General features: G+C 40.8%; 1 protein-coding gene across 7 annotated transcripts in view; it reads right to left on the bottom strand.

Moving 5' to 3' along the window:
* The window catches only part of PDLIM5 (PDZ and LIM domain 5), a 171,388-nt gene that overhangs the window by 89,200 nt on the left and 57,223 nt on the right, over positions 1-24,965 (bottom strand). For all 7 annotated transcript variants that reach the window (XM_056106627.1, XM_056106628.1, XM_056106629.1 and 4 more), the window contains exon 3: positions 24,354-24,505. In XM_056106627.1, the coding sequence (XP_055962602.1) occupies positions 24,354-24,505 (152 nt within the window). The remainder of the gene's footprint in view (positions 1-24,353; positions 24,506-24,965) is intronic.

Here is a 24,965-nt window from a genome sequence, read left to right as displayed (position 1 = left end):
GGGCCCTCCCCAGGCCCTGAGCATAATAGGGGGAATACAGGCACCATGTGTGGCTCCTGCGTCCTCCCGCTGGGACCGTCCCCGGCTCCGGAGTGCCTCTGCAGGGCTCACACAGCCTGGGAGGGGAGGGGGATGCCAGCAAGTACAGGAATGAGGGGAAAGCAGGGAGGGGAGGGAGGAGGGGAAGTGGACCACTAGCAGGGCCCCTCCTTTCCTGGGAGGTGACCTAAGGCAAGGCACCTCATTCCCTTCTGCTTACTTAGACGCACACGTACACACGGCTGTACACACAAATGGGCAAACAAGATAATATGCACTTTACGGGCATGAGGCTTGTATGAATTTAACAGTGATTTGGCTGCACCTGCATGAGGAATGGCTCCGGAACACATTTTCACCGTCTTTCTGTGCACGCAATAACAAAATGTACCTCAAAGATCAGATGCTACAAGTCAAAAGCTGTTACTCCTCCAGCTCTTGCTCTTGCATGCACCTCCAGCCCAGTTAGTGACCCCCACTTGACCTCTTGAGTACTTGGGTGGCTCCTAATAAAAAAAAAATCAATCAACAGCTATTACCACGGAAAATATAAATTAATGAAGAGACTGGATTATTTAAAACAGAAAATTCTATCATATAGCTTAAAAAAAACTCTTACATTATAATCAAAAGCTAATGGGATAATATTCAGAATTCAGACTAGGGAAAATAATCAAGAGTTTTGTAATATAGTCGTTTGTCAAAAACAGCAGATACGGCTTCTACAGTCCAGAGAAAATCTGAAGCACTGGAATAGATCAAAGCTAGCCTGAACTCTCCCACCCATCAAGGACTGCCTCTCACGCCCCGAAAGTCACATGCAGAGGAGAGTGTTAGAGGGATAAGAAAGCGACTTTAGACTGGTACTGGCAAAAACCATCAAAATCCGGTTTAAAGTTGGTCATGATCTCACAACTTGATTGTCAAACATGGAGATTCTTAAAGAGAAATTTGGAAGTGGTCCCTCCCATTCCTCAGAAAAAGCAGCCACGCAGCAATGTCCACTCTCCCAGGCAGGAGCAAACCCAAGGCCACAGCAACGCCGGCCCCTCTGTGCAGTGGGACTCGGCTGCCTCTGCCAGCCAGCGCCTCCGGGACCTGTGTGTGCCACAGGAAAGAGCAAGCAGCGAAAGAGAAGGGCTGTTCACAGGGTGCACAGTTTGCCCAGACAGCACTCAGATTTGTGGATGTTCCCTTCTGAAAACGAGGAACAGGCACCTTCTCAGATCCACCAGTTCCATTCCTTGAATTTGATCGCTCAGATACATTTACACGTGAATGGAATGAAACATCAACAGCACTGTTACAGGCTCAAGGCTAAAGCACTGTGAAAAGCCATTTAATGTCTATCAACAGAAAATGAGCTCGATATACATTGGTATATCCATATGATGGACTATTCTGAACCAATTTTTAAAATCAGCAAATTTTTGTAACAGAAATACTTCCAAGATAAGGTGCGGTTTTAAAAAGTTAAGGCTAAAAATCTATTAAGACAGTGTGCACAGTAGTTAGCATTTGTACGAGATGAAAATTTGCATACATACGCTGCTCTTGCATAAAAATCTCTGCAGACAACTGGTTCAGCCCTTTTGGAAAACAGTATGGACGATTCTCAAAAAATTAGAAATTGAGCTCCCATTTGACCCAGCAATACCACTCCTGGGAATATATCCCAGAGAGGCAAAAAAGTATAGTCGAAGTGACATCTGCACTTGTTTGTTCATTGCAGCACTCTTTACAATAGCCAGAAACTGGAAGAAACCTGAGTGCCCAAGAACAGATGACTGGTTAAAGAAACGTTGGCACATCTACACAATGGAGTACTATGTAGCTGTTAGAAAAGATGAAGTCATGAAATTTACATACAAGTGATACTACATAGAAAGTATAATGCTAAGCAAAATGAGTCAGAAAGAGAGGGATGGACATAGAAAGATTGCATTCATCTGGGGAACATAAAGTAACAAAATAGGAGACCAACACCCAAGTGTGGCCGAGAGTAGTACCAGGAGGTTTGCTCTATGGCTTGGAGGCCAGCCACACATGCTAGGGGAAAAGGGAGCTTAGATAGAGAAGGGAGCACCAAATAAAGGGTGTTGGGAGGATCCTCCTAGGATGGGAGAAGCATGGTGAAAGTAGACTTTAGACCAAACATGTTTGCCACTCAGTGCCTCGTTTGCAAATCACAACACCCAAAAGGAGAGAGAGAACAAAAGGGAATGCCCTGCCACAGAGGCAGGGTGGGATGGGGGGGATGGGGGTGGGAGGGATACTGGGATCATTGGGGGTAGAGAATGGGCACTGGTGGAGGGATGGGTATTTGATCATTGTATAACTGAAACCCAAGCACAAAAATTTATAAGTCTACAACTGTACCTCATGGTGTTTCACTAATAAAAATTAAAAAAAAAAATCTCTGCAGAGACACAGCAGCTTTGTGCTTTAAGACAAGGCTTTACAGGGCTTCGGGAAATCCCCGACGGCTAGTGAAAAGTAGGGTTAACACCCAGATCAAAAATTAAGTCAGTACAAAGAACTGTACCTTGGGCATCTTGGTATGTTGGTTATAAGAAGAATCTCAGAAACTCCGGTCTTTTGCGAGCATGCTGTTCGTCAGTTTCCTGCACACGTCATATATATGGACTCTGCCTTTTTGTCCATAAAATTCACTCTGTTCCCTTTTATTGGCTCACATTCAAAGTATCGGTAACTCCTGTGTTCAAAGCAGCATTATTCCCAATAGTCAAAATTAGGAACCTATCTAAATGTCTACTTAGATATGATGGGAAAAACTTTGTGGTATATACACTCAGTGGAAAACTAATCAGCTATATAAAGGGGATGGCATCATTCCTTTAGAGAAATGTGAATGGAATTTGAGGTGACTGTATGAGGTAAATCTGAAAATTAAGATGATTACAAAATAGGTTAGGTTTTTTTTGGAACACAAAGTAGACAGAAAAAATGAACTGACAAAACAAAATTAACCTTAGGATACGATAAAATATGCAGTATAAAAAGCAGAAGGGGCCTGGAGCAATATTCAGAGGGCTCTGCACTGAAACCAATGACGATCAATAACACTGATTTTAAAAAAGAGGATTTTAAAATTAAAGAGATGCAAACATGTTATTTCCACAACTTCCTTTTCTGTAAGTGCAGGCATACAGGCATTCTAACAGAAGAATGAGGCGCCTGTTGAAACAGAGTAGGGAAGTCACTTTGCAACTAACCCCATACTCTGTATAGAACCTCTTCATTGCATGTAAGTAACATGAAGTCTGCAGATATACTGGTCAAAATAGAGCACTATTAGCATGCAAACAGAGGTTAATTAACTCTACACACACTACCCTAAACTTCAGGGCAAAGAGCAAATATGCACGAAACAATGTTTTCTGCAAATATTTGAGGCAAGAATGCAGGAACTGAGACAAGTAGCCAATTATAGGAGAACAAAGGGCAAACCAACCGTCATTACGTACACAGTGCCCTGGACAACTTTTTCAGTTTAAAGAAATGTTGTCAAGACACTAGAGAATTTAAAAGTAGGAAAAGTAATTATTATTTGGGTGCTCATTTACTTAAAGAAACTGAGACAGAAGAGAAAGATGTTGGACAACACAGGACATCAAATCACTTGTTGGCAAGACAACCACATAGCAAACGCAGTGGGCTGAGAAGGACCAATTTAATCGGTGCACTGTGTGGGTTTAGAGGGAAGTGGGTGTTCCCTGAGAAGATTAGATAAATTCCTGACTTGTTTTTAAAGGAGAATAATGTGACTGACTCATAGGCAGTAAACAGGCACTTATATCTGATGTCTTTTGGTTCACCCCTTTATTTCCTTGCTTATCTTCCCTTAGAAGAATGTCGTGAAATCAGCCATGAGATTCCTTATCTCTTCTTAAACTGGAAACTAGGTGGATCTAAACGATTCCTACTGAATCAAAGACATAAGAATTATCCACTGGATTTCCTATTATATCCCTCCAAAGACATAAAGCAGATACAGAGTATCACTTCATCTTCCTTTCCTGTTCCTGCTGTAAAGAAAGTAAACTCGATGTAAAGCTCTCCCTCTGGAGTTGGGAAGACCTCTACTGAAAGGCAGACGGGCAGATGGCAGAGGGTAAGACGCTTGCCTTGGAAGCTGCCAGGCAAGGTTTGATCCCTGGTACCACAAATGGTCTCTCAAGCCTACTCAAGAGTGATTCCTGAGCACAGCTGGGTGTGGCACCAAAACAAAACAAAACAAAGGAAGTCAAGACAAATGTTCTTTTTTAAGAGCTTTGGATTCTGAATGAACAGTGTAGTCTATAGCCATACCAAGCTGGCGAAATCACAACTGACCTCCTCAGCATGCGTATCGTGAGCAGTTCAGTGGGGCTTGGCCAAGAGTGAACGCTCCCAAAACCTCACATCAGCCACTGGTGAAGAATACGGTGCAATGCACTCCAGTGTACCTAAGTCCTTGTGAACCACAGAAGTCCACATATCTACCTGAGGGGAAGCATTAATAAATGTTTTCTTTTATTTGTGGAGAGAAGTTAAACTAGACATGCAATTTCATACAATCTATTAATAGTCCAGTACAAACAGCACTCTAGAATGACACTGTGGGAAAGAATAATGACTTTCCCAAGATGCTCTAAGTTTCAGAGGTGTAAACAGGTTCAATCACATGCCAGTGTGAGGGAAGACGGCTGCCAAGTGAAAAGAGTGAAGGTACCAAGAAGTGGGCTTGTTTGGTGGGAAGATGAAGATGATGCGACAAGGAAGATTCCCTGGCACTGGTCACCTCTTAAAACAAAATGGTGCAACTCGTTAAGATTTAAAAGCCATGATGTCTTTTGAAGCTAGAGAGGCCAGGAGAGCAGACAGAAAGGTGGCGCGGAACCCCCACTCTGGGCTTGGCAAGCCCACTGCAGACCTGACTCTCCATGTAGGAAGGTAATTCTCTGTGGCACTGTTTACAATCACTAATCACTAAGCTCATGCTAATTTGACAATCAGCATAAAAAAGTGATTTCTTTAAAGATTTTTGTTGAGATTCTGTGATTTACAATATTTGTTACTGTCAGGATTCCAACACCAAAGCCATTACCAGTGTCCCCACGTCCCTCCCCACAAGGACCCCGATGGCCTTCCCTCTCAAACTCCTCCTGAACAACTTTTTCTCAAGACTTCTATGAAAATATAACAGTAGATTTAAAGAACTTTTGTATTTAATATCATTTTATGTTTAAAATTAAGTTACTCAGAATTAGTCATTCCCTGAAGTTTCAGGATAACTGAAGTTCTACCACTGATTTTAGGTAAGTGCTTTTTCTCCCTGAAGCTTAAAATAACAAAGAGTAAGCAATACATTTAGATACTGCTAAGTTAATTGATGAACCACAAGAGAACCAGAACAGAGATGCAGTTTTTAGTACCTTAAATACTAGATTTAAAATAGGAAAGCACTATTGAGACCAAGAATGTAGGATTAAATACATTATGTTAGGGGCTGAAGCTATAGCACAGTGAGTAGGGCGTTTGCCTTGCACATGGCCAACCGGGTTCGGTTCCCAACATCCCAAATGGTTCTCCGAGCACCGCCAGGGGTAATTCCTGAGTGCAGAGCCAGGAGTAACCCCTGAGCATCGCCGGGGTATTAGAAAATGGGCACTGGTAGAGGGATGGGTGTTTTATCATTGTAAAATTGAAACCCAAGCACAAAAATTTGTAAATCTACAACTGTGCCTCATGGTGTTTCACTAACAAAAATTTTTAAAAAATGTAAATGATGGAGAATGGGCACTAGTGGAGGTATGGGTACTGGATCATTGCATAACTGAAACCCAAGCACAAAAATTTGTAAGTCTACAACTGTACCTCATGGTGTTTCACTAATAAAGAATTTTTTTAAAAAGGCAAAAAGCAATACATTATGTGAAACTGTAATATATACTAAAATATTAAAGTTTAAAAATTTGAAACCCCTAATGAGTTGATTACCTCTTACAATACATCAAATTTACTGTTTTAAAATTATTTCAAATTATAGAATATTATAAATACCTACATATGCCTCAGTAATTCTTTTATTGGCATTTAATATCAGATTAAAAACATACCGATGCATTTCCATAAAGAGTGAAAGCATAAGAAAGCGGAGCATATCTGTAATGTCTTAGAGCAAAGATTTAAAAGATTTCCAAATAGTTTCAATTTGATACTTTTTAAAAGGTAAAATCAAAAAAGAAAATTTACTACTTACACAAACTTCTCTATAGCAAACTTATCTTCTTTTTCTACATCATTATGTCTAATTTGAAATTACCATGAAACAGAAATGTAGACATGCATACCTTAAGGTATGCTGAGGATTGAGGGTGTTTATAAAGGATTGTGGTACAGAAACTGGCACACATCAAAAAAGAACAAGAACAAACAGTGCCAGCGTGAATGTAGGGAGAAAGGGGCTCTCATTATTTGTTGGAGGGAATGCTAACTGGTCCAGACATGTTGGAAAACAGTATGAACATTTCTCAAAAAAATAGAACTTGAGCTTCGATCTGACGCAGAAATACTTCTGGGAATATACCCCCAGGGTGCAAAAATACACAGCAGAAATGCCATCTGCACTTCTATGTTCTTTGCAGCCCTGTTCACAATAGCCAGAATCTAGAAACAACCCGAGTACCCGAGAACAGATGATTGGTTAAAGAAACTATGGCACACCTACACAATGGAATATTACGCAGCTGTTAGGAAAGATGAAGTCATGAAATCCACTTATAAATGCATGGACACAGGGAGTTCATGCTGGGTGAAATAAGTCAGAAGGAGAGAAACAGACATAGAATAACTGCATTCATTTGTGGGATATGAAAAAACATAGTATGAGACCAACACCCAAGGACAGTAGAAACAAGGGCCAGGAGAATTGGTCCACAGTTGGTCCTCAAGGGCTAGGGGAGAGGGCAGTTGGGACACAAAAGGGATGATCGATGGTTGGAAGGGATTGCTCTGGATGAGAAGTATGTGCTGAAGGTGGGTTAAGGACCACACATGATGGCCTCTCAGTATCTGTAGAATATAATACCCAAAAGGAGAGATGTGTGTGTGTGTGTGTGTGAGAGAGAGAGAGAGAGAGAGAGAGAGAGAGAGAGAGAGAGAGAGAGAGAAGAAAAGTGCCTGCCACTGAGGCAGGATGGTGGGGGGGGGCGGTTATACTGAGGATATTGATAGTGGGACATGTGCTCTGGTGGAGAGAGGAGTGTTGAAACACTGTATGACTGAAACCCAATCTTGAAAGCTTTGTGACCGTATCTTACGGTGATTCAATTTAAAAAAAAAATTAAAAATAATAATAATACTAATAAAATAAAGCACTGTGGTAGATGTGGGTACAAATACAGGGCAGTGTGGGGGCAGTGGGAAGGATGTTAAATGAGCTGCAGGGGTTAGGGAGACAACCCCAAAAGCTGGCGTAAGTGTCCTAAAAACATGTGCAGGAGAGAGAGCACAGAACTCAAGGCATCTGCCATGCACACAGCAAGCTGGCCCCTCCTTGAGATCCCACCCGGTCCAAGCCCCCAGGAGTGACCCCTGAGCCAGGAGTAAGCCCTGAGAGCAGCTGGGTGTGGCCTCAGAGCCAAACAGATATTGGGTTAGAACACCCCCAGGAGTGACCCCTGAGCCAGGAGTAAGCCCTGAGAGCAGCTGGGTGTGGCCTCAGAGCCAAACAAATATCCCACAGGCAAGAGTTCCGTCCCTGGCACACACTTCTCCAAACGCTCTGGAGACCGCGGAGCTGTGTTGGGTCTGTGCACAGGGCTACCTGGCCTGGTAGCTGCATGGGGCTTCCCATCTCGATTGAAAAAAAAGAACTTGGCTGTTGGTGGAGGCGAGTGTGTGGGGGTGAAGGACACCTCAGCTCATGGGGCTGTGCTCACAGCTGTGTGTGCGCTGGGAAGGGGCTGGAGGAGGCTGTGGGGGAGCACACTCATCTCCATGGCGGGGAGGTACTAGAGCAGGAACATACTCAAAGGCAGCATATTGGGTTAGAACACTCGAAACCGTGAAGCTGGACAGAAGCCAAGAAGCTCAAGCACGTGGAGCTGGGAATAGCCTCTGAGCACGGCGGGGTCTGCGCCTCCCGAGTCATGGAAAATCACAGACACACAGAGAGGACACTCTGAAGATCTAGCACTAAAATCAACTCTATGACAATGTACTCTTTCTGAAGCAGAATCAGCATGCTACTGGGGAAAAGTCTGCATCCATCGTTCGCATTGTCTGCACAACAGTGGAAAATATATATTTACGAATACTACTAAAGTGGGTGGACCTTTAACCAAAACTTTCTGCACTATATGTTTAATAGTTCATCTAAGTCATGATGATAAAACTGTAGGCTAAATTATTTTTAAATGGCATAGATACTTCTAAATTACTGTTTACTGAAATAATTTCATTTCATTTCATTTCATCATCCTGTTATTCGTCGATTGCCTCGAGCAGGCCCCAGTAACATCTCTTTCATCCTAGCCCTGAGATTATATTCAAGGCTCTTTAGGAGAATGAGACCCATCATTGTTACTGGTATTTGGCATATTTGGTACGCCACGGGGAGTTTGCCAGACTCTGCCCTGTGGGCAGGCTACATTCGATAGCCTGCAAGTTTGTCCAAAGTAGGAATGAGATAATAAGATGTCATAAAAAGATGTCCATAAAAAAATTTTTTTAAATTCTTAGGTGCCAATAATGTAAATAAAAATGATCTTATCAGGGGGAAATCAGCATTACATCAGAAAATAGATGAAAAATTTACTCAACGACCATGACCTTTAGAACAAACAGGTTTAGGCAACTATGAGTAACAAACAAAACTAAACAGAAATATTTTGACCGAGGAGGGATTTTTGTTTGCTTTTAATTTCACATTCAGTAGTCCCAACAAATATCTACTAAAAAGGACAATAAAATGAAAGCTTTCAGGAAAAAAAAAAAAGATGTCTAGGAACATTTATCCAAAATTGGAACACCAAGCTCTTAAGTAAACAGTGACCTCCAACCTCAGGAAGAGTATCTCCTTAGGAAGGGCCATCAATCACTAGAGACCACAAGTAGAATGATGTGATGATGTTATCCAAGTAACATTCTTTCTTCTAATTTTTCCCTTTTTGGTATGTGCACTGGGCACTGCGTAGGAGAAATTATTCTTTCTTTTTTCCTCAAACACACACAACAAAACCAAAATGTGCTGACTGAAACACCACAAACAAGTAAGCACTGAGTTAAAATAATAACAATAGTAATAATAACTCAAATATACATGCAATGCAAGGTGCTGAGATAATTTTTCTAATTAAAAGAACAAGCTCCATTTTATATAAAACAGATGACCACTTAAAGAGTTCAATTTGTATTCACAGTTCATACAAAAGCTTAAATAAGCCTGATGAAATTCACATACTTTGGAATAAGTTCAATTTGAAGTAACTTGCTCATAGATTTAAAGCTAGTAAGTGATGAAAGCAGGATTAGAAATCTGATGTTTCTGATTAGTCTCACTAAACCAGTCAAACAAGCTGATACCATCTCCACAGAAGTGAACTGCCATTCCTTTTGCTGGAAGTACATTATGGCAGTGACCCTCTCGTCTTCACATCCAGAGAGTTCATCAATGAGCCACACACATGCTTCCCCAAACAGACATCAAGCAAGAATAAAGGCTTACCATGTGTGAATTCATCCATAATTAAACAAAGGACTAGATAACATGCAAGTAATATTGCACAAGAGCACCCACAGGGGCTAGGGAGAGAGTTCAAGTTAGGAAACATGCATCTGCACGCATGAAGCCTGAGTTCCAGCCTGGCACCATGAGGTCCCCCTAATGCTGACGGGCATAGCCCTCAGGGCCCCCTTTAGTGGGAAACACCCCTTCACCAGGCCATCCCAGGGTCCGGCAGACAGACACTCCCAGGGAACAGATTCACTACTTCCCCTCTCACTGGAAATCGGGCATGGTAAGCGAATGGGTTTTCTCCTGAGTTGAGGGAAAGATATGCCCATGCCCTGGTCCTGAGACCCTGTGGACAGGACCATTTAAAAGCAGATTCCATAGATGTGATTGTTGGAAACTGTGTGGTAGGAACACCCGGGTTGATTATCAATTAAAGTATAGGAGTCTCAGAAGGAAGAAAGAGAAAAAGGGGGGGTAGGAGGGAGAATCATTTTTTTTTAAGAACGAAAGATGACAATATTCTAATCTAGAGAAAGACAGCCGAGTGCAAGAAGCCAAGTTCCCGTGAAGAGCCTGATCCAGAAAGTGACGCGACTCCTCACCCAAAGGCTGCAGGCCAGTGGGCGCAGCTCCTGGGAACAGGGGCGCACACAGCACCCCAACTCAGGAGCCTCAGACAAGGCGACAGTGAGCTCACTGTGAGGGTGTTCAGTGTGATCCCCAAGAAACATTAGTGCAGGAAGCCAGCAAAGTCGGCAGGGAAGAACAGAGAATGAGTGCTAAAATGAGAGAACTACAAGCAGGAATGAAGGGCATGGCGGATACTTAAAAAAAAAAAATCAAAAGAAGCTCTAAATGGCAAATTAACAGCATCTGAGCAAAAGATCAAGGAACTCCAAGATAAGATGCAGAAAAAAAACCTAGAAAACAAGAGACAGGAAACAAGTCTGAAAAGAACCGCATTCCAGAGAACTACTGGGTGAGTTCAAGACAAAGACTCTTAAGCATACCTGAAGAACATACAGGTGAATTTGATGAAGAAACAAAAGTTTAAAAATCATAGAGAGGAATTTCCTAAACGTATGGATTACAGGCACCAAGATCCAAGGTCCAAGAGGCCAGTGAATACTTAACTAGGAAAACTCCAAGACACATTGCACTCACAATGACAAATCCCAAAAGTAGAGACAGAGTACGGAAAGCAGCAAGAGCAAAAAAGACACTTACAAAGGGGAGAGTCCATAAGACTCTCAGCATATCTATCAGACAGACTCTACAGGCCAGAAGGATAGGGAAGGGCATGGTACGAGACTCAACAAGACCAACAAGACGAACATCTCTGTCCAGCGGTGCTCGAGGTTGCCCTCCCGTAAGACTGAAGGAAGGGGGGTCTACATCTAGCTGGCTAAGGATTATGTAAGCTTTCAATAATGAACCGTCTCATTTATATTAAATGTTCTATGTCTTATCAGTCTTTTTTTTAAAAATCTCCAGAGATTTTTATTGTGATTTCTTTTCTGCAGTAACAGACACTTTAGCAAAATCTGTATTTTCTAATATAAAACCAATTTCCCTTTCTTAGCATGAAACACTTCACATGTTTATAGCCTTTTCCCCATTAATCTTTTTAATTACCTCCATACTTAATAAGTTTTATAGTTATAGAACTCTTTTTACAAGTAGTTCTATTTCATTGAAACTCCAAAATATATTAATAAAGATTTTTCTTCGATTTTTTATTAATGATAGGGAAGACATGATTATTACCATAATGAAACCCAGGTACAAATAAAAGTTAATACAATATATGTTATATATATCAGAGTTGAAAACTTCTTAATATAAATGATGGTAAGCCCTATATTAGATTGAAATCATATAGCAATCAGTCATGACAAATTGGCTTACTGATTTGTTTTCTGATAGTTCCATTTGCCATTTCTTTTAAGTTTGGTTGGAGAGAGCACTATGAAATGCATATGTTATATGCCTACTTTGGGGGCGGGCTGGGCGTGGGGAGGAAGCAAGCCCAGGACACTACTGGAGGGAAATCACACTGGTGTGAGTGCTGGTGTGGAACACTGGTGCCTGGAACAACCATATTATGGATGACTTTGTACTCACAACGTTCTAATAAACACAAATTAAAAGCAAAGGAATCCAGGAGGTTCACACCAAAACCTGTTTTTGTTAAAACTAAAATGGCAAAAATTCAAGAGAATTTTTCCAAGGCATAAGACAAAAATAACTCAAATAGAAGAAAAAAGCCATAAAATTATCAGTACAATTTCCAACCGAAATCTTAGAAGGCTGTATATAGCATTGTGCTTTAAAAAAAAAAAAAAATTCTACTTTTTTTAAAAAAACAGCATCCAGTCAAGAATTACATAATAGACAAAGTAAACATTCTAATTCAAAGAGTAATTGTTTCCCAACCAGCAAATCTAAAGGAATTTATCACTACTAAAATGGCCTTGCAAGAAATATAGACTTCTGTAAACTAAAGTAAATAGTAATGATCATCTATTAAAGAAACACAAAGACTAAAAGACAGAAGCAGTAAAGCCACAAGAATTAAATAAAGGAATTATAAGATAAAGATATAAAATGAGATCAAAAATATAACATGGGAAGGATAAAAATGTAAAATTTTGTAATGTGCTCACATTTAAGTAGCTATCAACCCAGACCAGAATGTCATAAACGAAGTTATAAATGAACCTAGCTGTAACTATAAAGCTACAATGTTATCAAGAAACAAACCAATCAAAAACAAAATTAGAAGCTGAGAAAGCTGATGGTAAGCAGAGGTCAAGAAGGGTTGGGGCAGGTCAAAGGAGTCCTAAATAAGTAGTAAGGAGAACCAGATACTCCGCGATGGTCACACAGTACCACGTACGTATGTCAAATACAATGCTGTGTGCCTGAAACCTCTATGCACCATTATAAAACAATGTACTTCAGCACGTGGTCTTAAAAATATTTGACCAGATAGTATATTCAAAGTACCTGAATCTGTATATATACATTAAATATCAGTGAGTAGGGGCCAGAGCAATAGTACAGCGGGTGCGGTGCTGACCTGGTACAGGGCCAATCCAGGCCCAAACAGGCACCCTCTATGGTCCCCAAGCTCCCAGGAGTGACCCCGAGTTCAGAGCCAGGAGTAAGCCCTGAGCATCACCAGTGTGGCCCAAAGACAAACAAAAAGAAAAATATCAGTGATAATATGAAAGGCAGTCATTCTACATGCAAATAGCTATTTTTACATGTTTTCAAAGTGGAATATCAGAGACTTCTTTGGTCATTGTGAAATGGATTGCCAAACTGTGATACTCAGCACCCCAACAACTACATTTTTAAAATCAGCAACTGTCACCATGAAGCTTTGTTTCAAGAAAAAGCAATTTTCTCTTTTAATGGTGTTCTCATTCAGTTTACTATCAAAAGTCAAAATTAGATAAAGAAAGCACCATCCACTCTTTGAGATCACTAGAAACAGCTGGAAATGACACGTGGTCACCTGGGCAGCCGTGAAGTCTCACCTGTAAGATGCATCACTGAAAATCCTACGTCCCAGCAAAAACTGGCAGGCCAAGAGAAGTAGACGTAAAACCCTTATAAATGTCCACCTTGAAAGTCCCATTTCTATGGCGTCTGGTTCATATCAAAGAAATGTGGAGGGTGGGGGGAGGGAGGGAGATGCTCATTTTTAATTCTATCTCTCTGGTTCCATTCATTTATCAAAGAGTAAATACACAAAAAATGAAAGTGAGAAAGAAGAGCAAAGCGACTCTTCGCCCAGCACACCTCAGACATCCGAGAACAGAGGGGAAAGAGCGCTTGGAGGTCCAGACCCCGTTCCACCCTGACCTACTCTCCCGGTTTGTAACCAGGGCAGAGACCACAAATCCATCCCCAACTCCCTCTCCCAGGCAGAAGCAGGCCTGGAGGGGCAGAGTCTGTTCGGGTGTCAGACTCCTCCTCCAGCACGCAGGGCAGCTGTGTGTGGCAGCTCTGTTCACACCACGGGCAGAGACAGCCAGAGGAGGAATGAGTCACCTCACAGACTGTGGCTAACATGAAGGGCCTCCCAGAGCTGGTCATGCCCAGTGGAGGTGTGGGCACCTAAGCAAGCCTGAAGATGGGCGGCATGGAGACCTGTCCCCAGGGAGGCACAGGCAGGGAAGCAGCAGGTCAGCCCGTCTCCAACCTGGTGCGGCTCAACTTCACACCTGTCCTCACGGCCGTTCCTAGGTCTTGGCACTTTTCAGAAACTTGCATTCCCAGCAATATTCAACAAATAGTCCAGCATTTCTGACAATTCTGCATATGATATATAGGCAAATCTATAGGAAACGTCTGACATACAAAAACTAAACAAGATAGGTATGACTTTGCCTTTACAGATTTATAGTCCAATAGTTAATCTATCAGACTATCTATTATATTGTCTTGTTTTGTGTTTCCTTAAGACCAAAAAGGTCAGAAACTAGGAAGGGGCATGTGAGGGGCCATGTCTTGACCAAGGGTCTGTGGGCTTCATTACCCAGGAAAATCTCTCTCCAGCAAGTTTTAGAAATACAAAGAGGGGCAGAGAGATGGTACAGTGGGTAGGATCTTTGACTGGCACACGGCCAAGGCAGATTTGAGTCCTGGCTGACCATATGGTCCCCAGAACTTCTAGGCATACTTCCAAAATCAGAACCAGGTGTAATCCCTGAGCATTGCTGGATGTGGCCCACAAACAACGAAAACAATATACAGGTATACAACAGATACACACAAACTCTCTTAGCTGTTTGCATTATTTTGATGACAGTTGTCACACTGACCTGGTTTACAGGTTCTATATTTAGCTCAACTGTCATGCTATATCAGAGTCCTCAAAGGCAGCAGTAGGGCAGTGGTAGGGTTTAGTTTAAACTTGGGTTTTTGCATTTTGGGGGTGAGGGTGGGCGGGTGGGGAGTAACAGGGGTAACTACACAAGGATTAATAGAGACTCATACAAACTAAAACCCTAACAAATATTTGCTTAAATTAAGAATGAGACTGCCAGTCTTAGAGAGAGAAGAGAAAAAGACAAACCAAGGAAAATGGACCAGAGTTTTATGACAAGTTGAGATACAGATCTATACTAGTGCTCAAGAGGTAAGTTGCCCAACCAGTTTGGAGCTCTCAGCCCTCAGCACCAGAAGCTGGCTCCCGCACCGACTCTCCCCTACTCTCCCCTACTCTCCCAAGTCTTGTTGTTCCCACCCACACCTATGACACAGTCTCCCAGCTAGTCTCTCCTCTCACTCCCGCACAAGTCACAGGGCCAGAATACCTGGTCTCTGATCCTGGCAGCTGACCTCAGGTGAATCACCTAGTGACACTCTCTCCATTTCCTCACCTTCAATCAGATAATCATACCATTCACTTTTCACAAAGTTTGTGAGACAATTAAACGAGCTACACTAGAGCATCTGAAAGAATGCTTGGCATTATAGTACCTACTCAGTAAATATTGATTTATCAATTGTATCTGTTGCTACTACATTGAAAAACAACTCAATATTTTCTCAGTAACTTAGGAGACAAAATTTAAGATATTACTCATAGTAACCAAGACATACATTAACAATCAGTGGAGCCCTCTCAACCTCCAAGCCCTCTCCTACTTTGTCCTTCTTTCCCAAAGCTGCCTTTCCACCACAGCCAACTCTGGACAAGCCCTCCGAGAGTGACTCTGCTCTCTGCCTGCTCCAGCATGCCCTCGTTCTTCCTCTGGCCACCACTCAGTAAGACCCCATCCGACATTCAAGTTCCAACTCAGCCGGCATCTCTAGGACATTTGTTTGGTTCCTGCAGACTCCTTCTTGTAAGCTCTGGGGGGTGTATGTGGCACTTTTCAGAAACTTGCACAGACAACCACAGACCCGTATTATACAAATGTCTGTTTCTTCCCATTAGGGCCCTGGTTCAGTTCATGAGGCCCCAATGTAAGAGTCACTTTTTTTTTCACTAACCCCAACATGGCTCCTCATACACCTGCGTACTTAAGATACGCATACAAAAGAAAGGCAAAGAAGCTACAGTCACATCTTTTTTATAAACTTAGCTTCCTTAGTCCCAATCTTCCCCCTAAATGTCTCCAGGCTCCATATAAATCCTCTTTAGATTGCAGTTAAAAGCACATAAAATTGCCAGACTAGAAGGTGTTTAGCAGCAGTCCTCCATACTACCAAGGGTTTTAAAGGCAAGATTATATATTTTATTACATTTATATTAAATATATATATATATATATATATATATAACTGAGAGTCCCCGTTCATCTTGTTTGTCACTGACATGTTGCTACAGTCTGTACAATCCTATCAAGTCTCTTGTCCTAATTTATGTTTGATACACAGTTCTAGCCAGATGATTTCATTTCATGCCTTGGAAAACTGAGTTAACGTATAGTTTTTCTGTATTTTAATCACAGGATCACTATGAACTAGGATCTCTTTTCTCCTGAACCTCAACACACTTTTTGTGTTTTTGAAACTTCAAACTTCAGGTTACCACTCCTGCACTACCACTTGCCCCAAATGTTTATGCTGGAGGAGGACAGAGGGAAGAAGGGAGGAAGAGGAATGGACACTGGTATCTGCATGTGTGTGACTGCAGTGTACTCTGTACAATACTGGGCCAAGCCTTAAACCGTACAGCTGAGTTGGCTGTAATTGGCAGGCATGGCCTGGACCATGGAAGGTTTCTTGGAAGGCTGCCCTCAACACATAAAGCATGTTGGTTTCTATGGGGTGGAGATACAGTATTTCCTAAAAAAATAATCAAGAATTTTGAATTTGCCATTAAACCAAGAATTTTCTGCTCTCATGATAGAACTCATAAGACACAGTTAACTGTAAAGATGATTGAAAAAACTAAAGTTAAAGTTTCAGCTCAACAAGTTGTTACAGTAAGAATTTTAAATGCTCATTTCTTTAAATTCCTAGTATGTATTAAGAACAAGATTGAAATTGTTTCCCTAGCAACCTTAACACTCCCTCCACTCCCCCCACACACACACCCCTTCAATGATCTCTGAATAAAAACTTTTACCTAGAAGTACTGGAAACAAAACGCTGTTATAACCAATATAAGTTTCTTGAACAAAATTTTAAAAACACTTCTGTGCAGACATGGAAATACCTTCAACTTTAAACACTACACGGCAATAGGTATTACATGAAAACAATAACAAAATCACAGCACATTTCCACTGAAAGAACAATTCACTTTTGATCCCTTGAAGCTAATTTTTTTACTGTGGTGTTAATATACTGCAGTATGAATTGCCTTATCATTAGCTAATTATTTGCCTGGAAGCTGAATCATTATAGTGGAAAAAAAACATGCCAATATTAGGAAATTTATGAAATATCAAAAAGAAACATTCTACTTTTCAGTGCATCCATAGATCAATTAAAATTTCACCTTAAAAGAAGCTACTAACCAGTTGTCTTTTAAATACACTTTTCTTGGTTATAAAAAAAATATTGGTTACAACTAAAAACATTCTCAGAATAACAAAAACATTTGGACTAGTGATGAATCCATTATTTCTAAACACAATCTATATAACACAGTTCCCGAAAAATAAAAGGCTCTGATTTACTGTGAAAATTCACACTTTGAAACACACTAGAGGAACCCTCAGGGGCAGGGTGAGGGTATAAATACTCATTGCAGATGTGATTCCCACAGTTTACTTTCCAACTCACACAGTCTAAGCTATGTTGGTCTTTGAGACCATAATAGCAACAACAGCCATGGGAAACAGTTGGGAATGACTTGAATGTCAATCCTTTCAAACCTTCTGATGCTATGGGTAAAATGTTTACTGGAAATTCCAAGGATACCTCTCCCATTATTACACAGTGTGACCAGTTTGTGATTCTTTATCTCACTAATAACTTGATTACTTCTAAGTTTATGGACAAAAGTAGCCCAATATAAAATTATATAAAACCCTAAAAATACCCATTTTTAAGGAAACTTGCAGTAATTCAAGGAAATATGTATCTATTTAACATCTTCTACATAGCAGGTCATGGGGTTAGGCATGAGAATGTGTAGTAAAATTGCTTTATCCCTAAGAGTTGAGTATAATCTTATCACTAAATCAGAGTACATGTTACATATTATGCAATCATTCCTTTTACACAACAAGAATATAGTGTACTTTACTTAACTCCGAAGTTTGGGTGGTTTTCTGTGGTTTTCTGCATATTTTTAAGAATGATTAACAAGGAGCTGAAGAGACAGCATAAGGGTTAGGGCCCTTGCCTTGCAAATGGCATCCCCGTTCAAATCCCCAGCCCACATACGGTCCCATAGATTCACCAGGATGATCCCTGAGCACAGAGCCAGGAGTAAACCCTGAGCACCAACAGGTGTGGTCAATGATCAAGCAAATAAAATTTTTGAATGACAAAGATCACACTTAAGGCACACACTCCTTTCAAGATGTTTTTGCTAACAAGCGTGCAGGACCAGGCGAGTTCTCACGTTACTCCTCCTCCACCTGTTCTGTTTTCCAGGCCTTTCTATTTTAGTGTCCTTCACACACTCCTGTATTCTCCCCAGTCAGTTTTTTCCTGCAAGTGTGTTTGCTTCCCTATCTGTTTTCAGTCATCTTCAAATTATTTGAGTGTGTAGTTCCACTCTGCTACCACAATGGAAACAGCGAAAGTAAGAGACACTTTTTCACAAACAATCTATGGGTTCACCCATGTAATAAGCACTGTTCCATGTCTCCTTGTATCATGTTCATGATTGCATTTTTAAATGAATACAACTGTTGTGTACAAATATAATTTTAAGTCCTCTTTACTTAAAACTGTATCTATAAAAGTTGCAGTGACTGAAATACAAATATTAGTTTAAGTGTTGAGAGAAGAGTTGCCGGTGAAATATTTCATATAAAAAAAGAAATATTTGGGGGCTGGAGCAATAGCACAGTGGGCAGGGTGTTTGCCTTGCACGCAGCCAACCCGGGTTCAATTCCCAGCATCCCAAAGTGTCCCCCGAGCACCACCAGGAGTAATTCCTGAGTGCAGAGCCAGGAGTAACCCCTGTGCCTCTCTGGGTGTGACCCAAAAAGCAAAATATATATATATTTGTCAAAAAAAATATATATATATATATATTTGTATACAAGCACTTCCTTCTCTACCCAGGGTATCATCAGTACCACAAATGTCTGATTAGTATGTATGAAGGGGATTTTAAGCATTTCCATCTAGGACAGGGGCATGGTCCTCCCGTTGTTCATCGATTTGCTTGAACGGGCCCAGTAACGTGTCCATCACGACACTTGCTGTTACTGTGTTTGGCATGTCGAATATGTCACGGGTAGCTTGCCAGGCTCTGCCGTGAGGGCAAGATACTCTCGGTAGCTTGCCGGGCTCTCTGAGAGGGGCAGAGGAATCGAACTCGGGTTGGCCATGTTGGCCGCTTGTAAGGCAAACGCCCTACCGCTGTGCTATCGCTCCAGCCCAAGACAGAGGCAATATGACAAGAAATGTAACTCCTAAGCCATACAGATGAAGACATGCACCATTTTATTTTATTCAAAATCTGTTTCAAGACATTACAGTGGCAACTTAACAGGTTAGACAAAGTAATAGACGGATGTGGGAAGTCTGTCTGATATCTCAGAAATCAGACTACAGATTTTTTTAAAGGGAGAATATAGCTTTGAGACGACAATTTTTTTAAAGGGAGAATATACCTTTGAGACGACATAATAATCGCACTCCTTGATATCTGCCCACAAAACACAAGAACATTCATTTTAAATACACGTGCACACCTAGCTCACTGAGCGTAAGAGCCAGAATATGGACACAATCCCAATGTCCAACAAATGGATAAAGAAGCTGTGGAATACTACGCTGCTGTAAGAAAAATGTGAACTCACCACATCTACCTGCATCACCTCAGCAGCCCCTTCCACACCTCAGGCCCTGCACTGCTCCTCCCTCACTGAAGGCAGGGCTGGCCTCCTGGCTGACACTCCTGGGGCTTATCCACCTCAGCAGGGCCCCAGCAGTCATGGGCGTCCCCTTCACCACTCAGCGGGCCCAGCTCCTGACGAGTCTGCTCAGCACACCCCACGGTGCTCACACCCACACCTCCCGTTACGGGGGGGCAAGAGGAGCAGCCAAAGAAATGCGCGATACCGGCCTAATCCCTCTGGCATCCCCCTCAGCACTGCAGACACCACCTAGCTGGGGGGACATGTGGAAGGCCACAGAGAGGCTAGTCTGAAGGTAAGAGAACAGGGCGCCTGAGAACCACGGGTGAGTGGCAGCAGAGCAATCAAAGAATCCTCAACGTCTCTGAAGTTTTTCAGAGACTTTGATGAAGGTCTGATGAAGAACCACTCATTAAAGAAATCATAAATGAGATTCCCCAGAGTTGAGGCGAGCAGGCACCCAGATCCAAGAGCCCCAGAAGGTCCCAGCAAAAACAGACCCAAGTCAAAAAACTCCAAGACATATATAATTAGAATGACAAATGCCAAAGGCAGAGACTGAATACTGAGTCCTGCAAGCAGCAAGACCAAAAGAAGAACTGACCCAGGGAAGCCCACACCATTCACAGCCGGTCTGGCTGGCCGTGAGAGAATGGGGGCAGGGCGCAGGATGTGCATACAGTCAACACAGGCCGGCCCGGCTGGGTCCCCACCGCCACGGGTGCTCCCCTGGGAGCCAGAAGTGATCCCCGAGCACTGAGCCAGGAGTATAGCCTCCAAAGACTCAGCAACAACAAGTTTACAAGTAGTATGGAATGATGAAATCAGCCTGATTTTTAATAGATTACTCAAGAAAACAACTTACAAGTGAATTTGGACCTAAGGGCAAGAGAAAAAATACCTCCTTTTTGTTTGATGTGTCTTCACAACAGTAAAGGAAAAACACACCTGTATTATTACTGCTCAAGAGATGACAAGGGCAGGATAAACAGACTACGCATGCACTGGTTTCTCTTTGCTGCCATGAATTATCGGTTAAGACAGTAATCCCAACCACAGCACTAGTGAGACGCAATATGCAGAATGTTTCATTCACTGCACTTAAAGATGTTTGATTATAATTTTATGATAAAAAAATCAGTCAGTTGACTAAAGCATTCTTCTAATACTTCATACTTCTGACCTCAGATAACTGCCCACCAAACTTCTCATTTCCTCCCTATTTCTCTCCAGCCACACCCACTTTGTTGCTAAGAAACAAAATAAATATGATCTCTTAGAAGTAAATTTATAATGAATACATTATTAATACTACTTTATCAACTAAGAACAGAGGTAGATAAAGAGAGACAATTTATCTTTATTGTGTCCTAAACTCTTCCCAGCTGTTGCTAATTCATTTAATCTTTATAGCAGCCTCAGAAGACAAGCAGCACAGTCACAAAGTCCTTTCACAAGTGGCTAACTAAAACCAGCGACACCTTGCCCCAGGTCAGCTGGTGAGAAGTGAAATCGTAACCAAGGCTTCCTTCAAATTTCCCTGATTTCAATGCTACTCTTGTTATCATTCCCTTTTTTAGAGCTCTGTTGTGGCACACAAAAATTCCACAAACTAAAATTTTACAATGACAGATCAAATTTGAGGTACAGAGAGATAGCAGAGAAGGTGAGATGCTAAACATAGCCGACCCAGGTTCAGTCCCCAGCAACACATCCCAAGCCCCTCCAGGAGTGATCCCTGGTGCTGAGCCAGAAGGAACCCCTGAGCACTGCGGGTGGGGGCACAAAATCCAAAAAATTAAAAGTAAACCTTCAAATAAATTTTACAATAAAGCATTAAAATTAAACAAGACTTTAAGTGTCTGCTTCCTAGGGCTGTGTTGCCTAGGAGATAGGTAAAGGACTATTGTAATTTTTCTAACTGTAAGCTAGTTTAGTATAGTTAAGCTAATACTATCTTTTGTGTAATTAGCTGTTCCATGTAAAACATTTTATTTCTTCAGTGGGACCCAGTCCTTGGAAGTAAAGAAATTTTTCAGTGAATCATCTGCATTTGACAACATCTCGGATAGTTTTGTTCTCATGGTGTGTAATAAGTATTTTCTACCATTATTTCAATTCAGAAGAAAGTCAGAGAAAAGATTTCTTTCTTATCAAAATATAAGACAAAGAATTTAAATGAAAAATGGTCTCAATACAGAAATATTAACTCGTCAAAGTTTGGGGATTTTTTTCCCCTTAAAAGCAAAAATATTTCTCCACTAGTATTGTCAATGTTATATGTGAAATTCTCTTAAATTTAAATCTTGAAGCCAGAAAAATAGTACAAGGGATCAGGCACTTGCCTTGCCTGTAGCAACAAACTTGGGTTTTATCTCTGGCACTGCTTATGGTTCCTCAACCTGCCACGAGAAATCCCTGAGCAAAGCCGGGAAAAAGGAGGAGCAGAATAAGACCAGAGTACAGTCAACGTGGCCCAAAAAATCAAAAAATCAAAATAAATAACCAAAAAGAAACCAAAAGAAAGTTCTAGTTTGATAGTATTATTTTTGTTCTGTGTATTGGGAAACCTGATGCAAGAAATCTTACAAATGAAAGAACTTTATCATTTTCATTTTATTAACTATGAATTTTGAACACATAGTCAAGCACTTTAACTTGCCTGAAATACAACACAACAAGATATGATGATGGGTTGTTTTTCAGCTTTGGGGTTGAAAGTTTAAATAGGCTACAGGTTCTTCTCATGGGCCCTCTCACTTTTTCCCTACCAGCTTATTTATTTTCATGGTGTGCTCCCTATTTTACAATCCAGGGCCAGTGTACTATTTTTCTATTGAAAATATTTTTGGGTATTATAAGAATAGATGAGAAACAGATGTTACCATGTTTAGATACAAATTCTTAGTATTTGCCACTAACTCTACTAAAAGAGTCTTTTAAGTGATTTGAAGGCAAAATCTAACACGCCAAATGTTACAGGCACTTGAAAAATCTTTTCTTCACACATTTGAACATATGTACACACATACACACACACTCACACAAACATATGTATATATGTAGGAAAACAAAATATGAGAAGGCATTTTAGCGGTCTTTTGCTACTCAGTTTGATTTTCCTCAAGTTTTTTATTTAGTACTTCTGTAAAAAAAATAAATAAATAAATAAATAAAAAGGTACTATCAGCCTGAGAAATATTTAATTTTTTTTCATTTATTTAAAATTTCTGATTTTCAAGAGCGGGATAGACACAGAAAGATTGCATTCATCTGGGGAACATAAAGCAACAAAAAGGGAGACTAACACCCAGGAATGGCTGAGATTAGTACCAGGAATTTTGCTCCATGACTTGAAGGCCAGCCACACGAGCTAGGTGAAAAGGAAGCTCAGATAGAGAAGAGAGCACCAAATAAAGGGTGTTGTGAGGACCCTCCCAGGGTGGGAGAAGCATGCTAAAAGTAGTCTATAGACCAAACATGATTGCCACTCAATGCCTCTCTTGCAAAACACAGTGCCCAAAAGAAGAGAGAGAGAACAAGGGGGAATGCCCTGCCACAGAGGCAGGGTGGGACGGGGGGGATGGGGGGTGTGGGGGGGATGCTGGGATCCGTGGTGGTGGATGATAGGCACTGGTGGAGGGATGGGTACTTGATCGTTGTATAACTGAAACCCAAGCACAAAATTTGTGGGTCTATAACTGTACCTCATGGTGTTTCACTAATAAAAAAATTAAAAAATAAAAAGAATCGATATTAATATTGGGTCAAACCACTTCTGTTGTTTGTTTCACTTGCAGTGTAACAAATTACCATAAATGTTGTGATTTAAAATATCATGGTGTTTCACTAATAAAAATTTTAAAAATAAAAAAAATTCTGATTTTCTAACCAGAATTAGGATTTAGGATTTGTCTGTCAGTTTGGGGGCCATACCCAGTGGTACTTAGGGGTTACTCCAGGTTCTGCAATCAGGAATCACTTTTGGTGAACTGGAGGGACCATATGGGATGCCGGAAATTGAACCCAAGTTGGCAGATTATAATAACGGATTACTGTAATTCATAATAACCAACAGTGAATTTATTAAGATATAATACCTACTCCTCATTCTATATGTTTTCTACTAAGAAGCAATCCAGGTAATTCTGATGTAGGACAAGTGACAAATACAAAACAAATCATATATTAAAATAATATTCTCTAATACGATATTGCTCAGAATATTAAGCCAAGAGTTTATACCCTATAATATTCCAGTGGTAAATTTCAGTAATTTTTATATAATGTGAAAATGCACACGCAACTTTTATAAGCATGTGAACATATGTGGGTTTTGTGTGTGGCAAATAATCCAAAGCTTATAACAGTTATCACACTGCTTGATTATCCCATCAAAGAACTATTATATATTTTTATTTACCAACATGAAATATCAGCAGTGAAGCTATTTTTATTTTATACCATGAATTAACACACATACACACACACACAAACACACACAAAGCCACACTGCTCACTCTTGTCTTTTCTCTCAAAGTCAAACACAAGCAACTTACCTCTGCAGAGTCATATTCAAGGAACCTGTACAACCCTTAATCTTATTCTGGGCTTCCAGATGAGTCATTCCATGTGCGCTGATCCCGTCAATGCTGAGGACCACATCACCTATTCTTACATTAGCTTGGGATGCCTTGCCACCATCTTTTAGCTGTAATGAGAAGAAGAAGAAAAAAACAACCTCATCAGTGGAGACACACCTTAGAAATTAAAGAAAAATCATCTTAGTGTAAAATGGGAATGACTTTGTTTTTCTAAATTCTAATTGGCTCCATAAAAAGCTAAAATAATTTTCTGGAAAAAAAAAAAAGCTCCCTGATAAACACCACATGCATGAAACCCTATCATTCACAGGTTGTAAATCACCATGCCTACCCTACATTTGTTTTATGCTTTTAGAAAAGCTCCCTGATCATTTCTGCATTTCTTTATTGTGCAACAGGAGTGTGTGATTGGTACAGATGAAAATGATGCAATATACAGTCAACTAGAAAGAAGTCAGAAAAAAAAAACATTTTAATTCAAATGACAGGCTCAACAGTTTCAATACAAGTAAACTTATTGAATATTCAGTTGTTGGAAGATAGATGGATTAGTCTGTCTAAACTTGC

The sequence above is a fragment of the Sorex fumeus genome, unplaced genomic scaffold (assembly GCF_029834395.1).
Source record: "Sorex fumeus unplaced genomic scaffold, SorFum_2.1 ptg000136l, whole genome shotgun sequence".
Classification (NCBI taxonomy): Eukaryota; Metazoa; Chordata; class Mammalia; order Eulipotyphla; family Soricidae; genus Sorex; species Sorex fumeus.
Note: the sequence above shows the minus strand (reverse complement) of the source record. Positions and strands in the feature narration are given on the sequence as shown.